This window comes from Gastrolobium bilobum, unplaced genomic scaffold (assembly GCF_033153095.1).
Source record: "Gastrolobium bilobum isolate Gb01-03AN ecotype WA unplaced genomic scaffold, APGP_CSIRO_Gbil_v1 utg6438, whole genome shotgun sequence".
Classification (NCBI taxonomy): domain Eukaryota; kingdom Viridiplantae; phylum Streptophyta; class Magnoliopsida; order Fabales; family Fabaceae; genus Gastrolobium; species Gastrolobium bilobum.
In genome coordinates, this window is record NW_026895731.1 from 1 (window position 1) to 9,879 (window position 9,879).

Genomic DNA, 9,879 nt, shown 5'->3' on the forward strand with positions numbered 1-9,879 from the left:
CCACCGGAATTAGCCGAGTTAAAGAAGCATATTGAAGAGCTTTCGGCTAAGCAGTTTATCCGGCCAAGTGTGTCCCCGTAGGGAGCACCAGTCATATTTTTTAAGAAGAAGGACGGTAGCATGAGATTGTGCACTGATTACCGTCAGTTGAATAAGGTTACCATCAAAAACAAGTATCCCCTCCCTCGCATAGACGATTTGCTTGATCAGTTGAGGGGTGCTTGTGTTTTCTCAAAGATTGATTTGAGGTCGGGTTATCATCAAATCCGAATTAGGCAGGAAGATATTCCGAAGACTGCCTTCCGATCTAGATATGGACATTATGAGTATCAAGTAATTCCATTTGGACTCACTAATGCTCCTGCGGTGTTTATGGATTACATGAATCGCATATTTAAGCCGTTTCTGGATCAATTCGTGATTGTGTTTATTGATGATATCCTGATATATTCCAAGAGTAAGGAAGAGCATGAAGGTCACTTGAGAACTGTGTTGCAAATTCTCAGAGAGAAACAGTTATATGCAAAGCCTTCTAAATGCGAGTTTTGGCTTTCTCAAGTGCAATTTCTGGGTCACGTTATCTCTGCTGATGGAGTAGCGGTTGATCCTAGCAAGATAGAGGCAGTTGTTGATTGGGAAAGACCCAAGACAGTAACAGAAATAAGAAGTTTTCTGGGTTTGGCTGGTTATTATCGAAGATTCATTAAAGAATTTTCAGCCATGGTGTTGCCATTGACCCGTTTGACCCGGAAGGATACTCCATTTGTTTGGACGCAGGAATGTGAAGAATGCTTTCAGAGCCTCAAGGAGAAACTGACGACCGCTCCGGTGTTAGTACTTCCCGACCCGGAAGGTGAATTTGAGCTATACAGCGATGCTTCCAAAAAGGGATTGGGATGTGTGCTGATGCAAGATAGGCGGGTGGTAGCTTATGCATCGAGGCAATTGAAACCGCATGAAGAAAATTATCCGACCCATGACCTCGAGCTTGCTGCAATTGTGTTTGGATTGAAGCAGTGGAGGCATTTCTTGTATGGAATGCAATTTGCAGTATTCAGCGATCACAAGAGTTTGAAATACTTGTTTGATCAAAAGGAGCTGAATATGAGACAACGACGGTGGACCGAGTTCCTAAAAGACTATGATTTTGAATTGAAATATCATCCTGGCAAGGCTAATGTTGTAGCTGATGCACTGAGCCGTAAATCTGTGAGCATATCAAGCATGATGATTAGAGATTATGATGTGATTGAGAGGTTCAGAGATATTCAATTATCTAAAATCTTTCCATGTAAAATTTGTGGCTTTGAAATCACAAGCATTTAGAATGAACTGATGACCAGAATTAGAGAAGCTCAACTGCAAAATGAAAGTGCTAAACGACTGAAAGGTCAGAGTGGTGTATCCTGCAATGATGAGGGTATACTATTATATCAGGGTCGTGTTGTCGTACCTAGGCAGTTGGCGGAGGAAGTAATGACAGAGGCTCATAAGGGTCATTTTACAGTTCATCCGGGAGCTACAAAGATGTATCAGGACCTAAAGATGAATTTCTGGTGGCCTGGTATGAAGAAAGACATTGCCGAATTTGTCTCTAAGTGTCTCATTTGTCAGAAGGTCAAGATTGAGCATCAAAAACCTTCTGGTATGTTGCAACCTCTGGATGTTCCTGAATGGAAATGGGAGAGTATCTCCATGGATTTCGTAGTGGGATTGCCGCGAACACAGGCTAGTTATGATTCTATATGGGTGATTGTGGATAGATTGACAAAATCCGCACACTTTTTGCTAGTTCGGTTAGATTTCTCTGCGGAGAGATTGGCTAGGCTCTATGTGAAGGAGATTGTGAGGCTTCATGGGGTGCCTGAGAGCATTGTTAGTGATCGGGACCCGAAGTTCACTTCTCGCTTCTGGGGAGCATTGCAGGAGGCTCTTGGCACTCAGTTGAGACTGAGCACTGCTTATCACCCGCAGACGGATGGTCAGACTAAGAGGACCATTCAGACGTTGGAGGATATGCTGAGGGCTTGCACCCTGGAGCAGGGTACTGCATGGGATCGATATCTCCCGCTGGTTGAGTTTTCATATAATAATAGTTTTCATGCTAGTCTGGGTATGGCTCCCTACGAGGCCTTGTATGGTCGCAGGTGTAGGACACCTACTTGTTGGTCAGAGGTTGGAGACACAGAGCGGTTTGGATTGGATTTTGTTCAGGAGACTACTGAGCAGATTAAAATGATTAAGGATCGTCTGAAAAAGGCTCAGGATCGTCAGAAAAGTTATTATGATCTCAAGCACCGGCCTCTAGAGTTTGAGGAGGGAGATCATGTGTTCCTGAAGCTGTCACCAGTTACGGGTGTGGGACGAGCCCTTGGAGTAAGGAAGCTGAGTCCGAGATTTATTGGACCCTATCAGATTCTTCGTAGGGTGGGACCGGTTGCATACCAGCTTGCCTTACCTCCGCAATTGGCAAATTTGCATGATGTGTTTCATGTTTCTCAGCTGAGGAAATATGTAGCTGATCCTTCTCATGTGGTTCAACCTGATAATGTTGAAATCCGGGAGAATTTGAAGACTCATGTTGGACCACTGAAGATACTCGAAAGAGATGAGAAGAAGCTGAGAAATAAATCTATTCCTATGGTGAAAGTCCAATGGGAAGGAAGGACGTCTGAAGAGTCCACTTGGGAGCGAGAAGATGAGCTTCTCCGGCAATATCCTGAGTTTAAGGACAGGTACGTTCTTGATTTTGCGGACAAAAACACTAAAAGGTGGGGTGACTATAATAGCCCATCTTAATTAATTAGTAAATCTAGTGTAATTAATTAATTAAGCAGGTTTTACTGGGTAAAATTAAGTATAATGCTTAACTAAAAGAATCTGAGTCACTTTGGAGTTAAAAGTGTACTCAGTGAAAATTAAGGGGTATAAATGGGTACTGGCAAAAGTACCCAAAATATAAAAATAAAAATAGTAATATTCCTAGAATAATATTCCCGACTTTTGGGTAAAGTTTGGTAATTATTGGAGTTGAATAGATACACTTTCCCGTCGACAGAAACAGAGAAGAAAGGAAGAAGAAGGAGAAGGAGGAGAAAGGGAGAGAGAAGAAGAGAGAGAGGAGGGAGCAAATCCCAACGGTTTTGGGTGATTCAAAAGCCTAAATCGCTTAGAATCTCGCCCTCTTTCATAATCCAAGCTTAGTTTTAAGTGGGGAGCTTTGTGTGGTGAGATATTGGCTCTCAAAAATTCGGCCCTTTGGTGAAAATTGGGGTTTTGAGAGTTTATACCTCCATTGAAGCTTGAGGAGCCATCAATCCTTGGTTGAGTGACCATTGGTGGTAAGATTCTAACCCTTGAACCTCATGATTCCTTGAAATTTGCATGAGTTAGGGTTTATGAATAGTGTTTTAGGGATTTTGATGAAATGTTGTTAAATTAGCTATGTTCTAGGAAGAATGGAGCTTGAGCATGTTGTGAAAAATGCTAGGAACGACATTTAATCGGTGATAATGAGCTTAGATAGCTAAATGCTTATATTTGGAAGATTGCAAGAATATGACACTTGGTTATGAGTTTTCTTGCATTGTTGAACCATTGTTTGGTTGGTCATTGATTGTATCCTTGTGTTGTCTAGGATTGAGGCAATTGGATCAACATTAATTGACCAACCTTTGGAGCAAGCAATGGAGATGGATTAGTCCTTGAAATAGGTAAGTTCATCCTTGTGTTGTGGTATGAATAGGATAGTTTGGATTGATGATGATGAGTTATCCTTGAATGCAATATATTAATTTCATTACCCTTGTATAGGTGTATATTTGTAAAAGTTGATCGCTGAAACTGTTGGTGAAGAACAAAGGTCGACTGAAGCATTGAGGTAAGCCTTCGGACCTTGGGTGTAATTCCCTTGACTGTTCTACAAGCCCTGAAAGGGTAGAGGTTGTGATTGTGTATATAAATGCAATAAAATAGTGTAATGCTTTGTTATACGTATGTGTATGCATTTGGTGTGGCATAGGATGGTGTTTCCCTATGTTGGTATGTTGCATGACGATGCGTAAATCATACTTGGTAGTTAGCTGGCCAGTAGGACTATTTGCATCTGAGTTTCCTTAGGACAGCTTGAGAGCTCGAGGGATTTCTCCTGGAGATGTATTGCACTTTGCATAGATATGTATTTACTGCATTATTATTGTTATTGCTATTACACTGATATAGAACTGTGGGGTGGAGAGATGCTCCAAGGACCCCTGGTTTACTGGATATATTCGTATATCTCACCCCGTGTTGTGGGGACCCCCTTTCAGGTAAGGATGCTGCAGGAGCCTCTGGTGGAAAGTGGCCATATCTGGATTATGCATGAAATGTGGCATTTCTTTTGAGATTGTACATGTTGTTTTGTAGCTCACATGTATAGAATTAAATGAATAGGCAATGCTAGATTTATGATTTGTATATTGGAATGGACTTAGCCTATGCTCATGCCTTTGGTCATCTCTTTTGTTGATGGGAGCCAAGGGAATGATCATAGTGTTTTGTAAGCTAAGTTCCATGATTTGTAATGGCTATGTAATGTAAATGATGCCTACTTGAAATTCAATATATACATGCTTGTTATGTATTGAGTTATTGAATTGGTTGGGCTGAGAATAAATTAGGTACCTAGTGCTAAATTGGGAAATGTTGAGAAAACAAATACATCATGTCTGTTTGACCAATTTTCACACCCAATGTGATGGAATTGGACTTTGATGTCTCTATGGAAGTGGTAGACATTCCTCTTAGCTTTCCATAGAGACCGAAATGGTGTAATTTGAGTGAGTATAGCTCAAATTATGAGTGGAAAACCATAGGTAGGTTAAATGACCTTGTTTTGGGTCACCCAGCCCTGTGGATGGCGCCTGGGGCGCCAAATTCACGCTTGGGGCGCCAAATTATGAGATCAGACAGTAGCATCCACGCTTGGGGTGCCAGATCCACGCTTGGGGCGCCATCTTTCTGTTTTCCCACGCTCTGAGCGTGGATCTCACGCTGCGGGCGCGGGGGTTCTGGAGGTTTCGCACCCTTTTCTTAGAAAATGCATAACTTTGGCTACGGTGCTCCGATTTGAGCGCGGTTTGAACCCACGCGTAGCTAATGAAAAATACTATAACATAGTAGAAGATGGGAATCATAAAAGGAGTTTAGAATTAATTTGATAATTAAAGTGATGAAGACATTTCACGACGTATTGTCAAGTATAATGGGAATATAACCTTTAGTTTTGTCCCACTATTCCGCGAAGTATATATAGTTATGATCACGCACTTGGTTATTTGAATCCGGCTTGTATAAAAAGGAAAAATTTATCCGGTTTTCTAATTGAACCAATGTGATTGTAACTGCGCTTAATGCCGTACGCAATGATAACAATCTGGTTCTAGAACGGGGTGTTACATGCATACTCCTACAAAGCATCATTATAGAGTTGCCAAAAGAATTCTGAGATATGTAGCAGGAACTCTAGACTTTGGAATATGGTATAAGCAGGTGACACAATGCAATCTGGTTGGATATACGGACAGTGACTGGGCAAGATGCATGGAAGATCGTAGAAGCACTACAAGGTATGCATTCTATTCTGGATCTGGTGTCATTTCATGGAGTTCAAAAAAACAAGCCTTTGTCGCATTATCCTCCTCAGAGGCTGAGTTTATTGCAGCAATTGCAACTGCAACAGCTCGTCAAGGAATTTGGGTAACCAAAATACTAGAAGATCTTGGACAGAAGCAAAGAGAAGCAATTAAAAAATTTTGTGATAATAAAGCAACAATGGCTATGACCAAGAATCTTTTGTTTCACGGCAGGACCAAACACATTGATATAAGGGCACATTTTATTAGAGACCTGGTTGCTGAAGGGAAGATTAACTTGCAATATTGAAGTAGTGAAGAACAAATTGTTGATATCCTCACACAACCACTTGCAAGAAGCAGACATGAGCAATTGAGGAATTTACTTGGTGCTTGTGATTTTGGATCAAGGGGGAGTGTTGAGAAATTATCCAAAATATGGTAATCTGCCACCAATCTATTAGTTAGGTTGTCTTTATGCATTTAAGTTGTATTCCTAATTTTTCTCTGGGAGTTGATTTTCTTTTCAATTATATAAAATGCCTATTTAAAGGCTTTATTTGTGATTCAATGAAGCGTGACAGACTATATAATGCAACACTCTGTTTTTTTGCCATCGTCTCTCTTATTTCTCTTTTAAGTTCCAACAAAAGAGAGCAATACTTAAGAACTAGTATAACCATATTCTCACCCGTTTCTTCCCCTAGTAAGCACCAACACTCGAACACGCTCTTCTCCCTATCCCGATTGCTCCTAACTCCTAACCCTTCAAGTCAGAGATACATATTCCATGATGCTGTTGGTGTTCGCTTCAGTAAAGATGAAGCTATGGACTTCCAAATATTCCAACATGTAAATATTCTGCTTTATTGTATTGTGTACATAGTTCAATAAAGACATGATTTTACTCCTACAAACCATGCAGATTGCAGATAACAAATTACAGCCAGCACACAACTATTTGCTTCATACATTATGACAATAAAATCTAGCTGACTAGTTCCAACCAAGAAATAGTCTGGCTTCAAGATGTTCTAATGATAACAATTGACTCGTTAACACCATCAGAAAACCACACTAAAGGTTGTTTTCATCATCATTCTAGAAATTACAGAAATCAGGCAGTGGCAGTTTTCTATCCAGTTGTCGACTCTCCGCTAGCAGTTGCAGAGGCACGCTTAGCTTCATAATCTTTAACAGCTGCTTTTATAGCATCCTCAGCAAGCATGCTGCAGTGAAGCTTGACTGGTGGAAGTGAAAGATGCTTTGCAATTTCACTGCAGGACATTAATTATGTGTCACTTCAAAAACTAATAACAACAGAACAAAGCTATTAATCATGGAAGCATAACCAAAGCTAGATTCATCCGGCAGAACTAAGGTCCAGAGATGGTGCATGATCTAGAAACCAAAACTCCAAAAGGTCCAAAACAAAACACCAAAAGATGTAACTACTATTAAGCTTTAAGCAACCATTACATTCATCAACTCACCATCATCTAAAACGGATATGAAAAGAAGAAGATATATACGAAACTTAAAGAACAACAGCACGTCTTCCAACAGTAACCATTAAACCAACCAAAAAATGTTAATTTTGTATTTAACCAGTTCAGGCACCTTCTACATCTAACCACGTAAACAGACAAAAACACTCATCTTCTAAAGTAATCATCTATCACTTCAACAATTTCAGGCACTAAAACTGAAGGTGAAGAATTATAGAGACAACATCTTCCAACATTAATCATTAAACCAAACAAATAATGTTAATTTTGTATTTAACCAGTCCAGGTGCCTTCTACATCGAACAACTTAAATAGAAAAAAACTCATCTTCTAAAGAAATAATCAATCACTTCCACAATTTCAGGCACTAAGACTGAAGGTGAAGAATTATAGAGACAGGGGCCTAAACTAAAATAAAACTTGCTGTGAGATATATTTCCTAAAGCAATATACTGCATGTCATTCAGATTATATGAGTGCCTTCATTTTTAATATGTCTCATTGTCGTTTGGTCTAATTATAAGTGAAACAGCGAGTTTTTTGCAATACCTTTTATTAGGTGCTTAGCGTTGTGCCATATTACAATCTCTCATTTTTTCCCTCATGTGTTTTTTTTTCTCTGTTCACCATTCTGAAAATCCCCAAAGTTTTGCTTTGATAGGGTTTCGCCTCAAGAAACCCATCTTCGTTTGATTCATGTTTTGCTACCCTGTTTTTTATGCCTGTTCACGGTGCTTGTTCCTTGGTGTGAAGGTTGTGTTTGTGAATTGTGCCCCTTTGGAGGAGGCTGTTGGTTGCTCTTGGTGCTGATTCAAAGAAGGTTCTAGGAGCGGCTCTTGGTTGGTTTATTGGACGAGCACTGAAGGCTTGGAGTTCTGGTAGTTTGTTGCTCGTTCTTGGTTCCTTAACAGGTTTTATTCTGTATAATTAAAGGAATAGGTTTCCGAATGGGTTCCAGTTTGCATGTTTGGGACTTTTGGGTTTATGGGTTTATGGTGAAATTGTCTGCTTGTGTGTACAATTGGTACTCTATTTTTCGCAAAGCTAAGGGAGTTTTCCCCTATTCCCTTCGAGAAACAAATCTTAATAGCAATATCAAGTTTACAAAAAAGTAAACTTGTGTGTCTGTTTCTCTTTATGTTTCTATTACCGTTTAGATTTGTGTATTCTGCAACAATAACTCTTAACACTTGCTATAACTCAGAACTCTCACCATGCTTGCAGCTAGAACCCTATTTTGTTTCTTTAGTGAAGACCCAATATTCTCAAACGCATAACTACTGTGCACCAAACTAAAAGTACGACGAAGAAGATAATTAAGACAAATGATCACATAAATCACACAATACACATAAACCATGGCCAGAAGGCCCAGAACATTAACAGACACTTGAACCAAATGTTATCAACAGTTCAAAGGCAGATAGGTGCTTACGTGTTTTTGATGGATAAAACTTCCTCCATTTGCTTTCCCTTTACCCATTCAGTAGCTGCAAACAGAGAAACTATAAATTAGAATCATCATCAGTGAGGGGAGGAATTCACAAAACATTGAGCATTATCTTTTTCTCCTGCAACGATAAAAATTTCATTTAACACCAATTAGGTCACTGATACCCCTATGTATTTCATCCAACCACTCCAGACCACATACCCAAATGATCAATTGAACTATGCAAAAAAAATTAAATAAATAAATAAATAAATAAATAAAATAAAATTCCAACAGATAGCATATTATGATAACCATAAGCCCAAAGCATCCATGCCATTCAAGAAGGTATTTCTCATGTGATGTATACCAATCCCAAAACAAAAACAGAGGGAAAGCAACAAAGTAAACACAATCCCATATCCCAGAAAGACAAAATCATTTCAAAAAATAAGAATTGAAAATTCAAACACCACGAAAGGCATAAACCCTAGTTGTTACCCTACCAAACCATCCAACTCCTTTGTGAACATACCAACGGATGAAGAAGCAATAGCGGAACCACAGCCGAAGGTCTTGAAACGAGCATCAACGATCTTTCCGGTGTTCTCATCAACCTTAATCTGAAGCTTCATGACGTCGCCACACGCGGGTGCCCCGACCAGACCCGTACCCACGGTCGGGTCGTTCTTCTCGAACGATCCAACATTCCGGGGGTTGTTGTAGTGATCCACCACCCTCTCGTGGTAGAACCGCTGCAGAACCCTAACGGCCGGCGGTGCCGCCTCGAACGACGCCGTTCCCACCACTCTCTTTGCGCTTGCGGCGATTCTCAGCATTTTTTTATTTTTATTTTGTGAAGTCGTCGATCAATATTTAAAAAAAAAAATATAGTTAAGGCGGTTTTGCTTGTTACGTGGCTCGCTGGTGGATTCTTCTAATTACGTGGCTCATTTTTTGTGGTGCGGTCGTCGATCGATATTTAAATAAAGGTAAAAGTGTTTCTTATTATTTTTTTTATTTTTATTTTTATAACAAAAGTGTTTCTTATTTTAAGTGACAGAAAGTTATGTGAAATATAGATATAGATAATTTGAATTTTAAATTAAAAAAAATCAACCACTTTCTCTCTCCCATGATTTCCGTTTTTTCTGTGTTTATCTCTCTCTTAAAATGACATAACTTATGTCATTTAAAATGACAAACATCAAACACTTAAATAAATTAAATAGTTAAGGCGGTTTTGCTTTGTCAAGTGGTTCATGGATTCTTCTAATCCAAATCCAGGTAGTTAGGAACAATTGAAGCCCAATATTTACCAATA

General features: G+C 39.5%; 1 protein-coding gene across 1 annotated transcript; it reads right to left on the bottom strand.

Annotated features, from left to right (window-relative positions):
• Nucleotides 1-6,430: 6,430 nt before the first annotated feature.
• On the bottom strand, nucleotides 6,431-9,416 carry LOC133294939 (iron-sulfur cluster assembly protein 1-like). The gene is made up of 3 exons (XM_061493711.1): nucleotides 9,091-9,416; nucleotides 8,559-8,613; nucleotides 6,431-6,892 (listed from the first exon to the last, which is right to left on the bottom strand). The coding sequence occupies exons 1-3, from the start codon at nucleotides 9,392-9,394 to the stop codon at nucleotides 6,751-6,753; spliced, it is 501 nt and encodes a 166-aa protein (XP_061349695.1). The 5' UTR covers nucleotides 9,395-9,416; the 3' UTR covers nucleotides 6,431-6,750.
• Nucleotides 9,417-9,879: the final 463 nt, after the last annotated feature.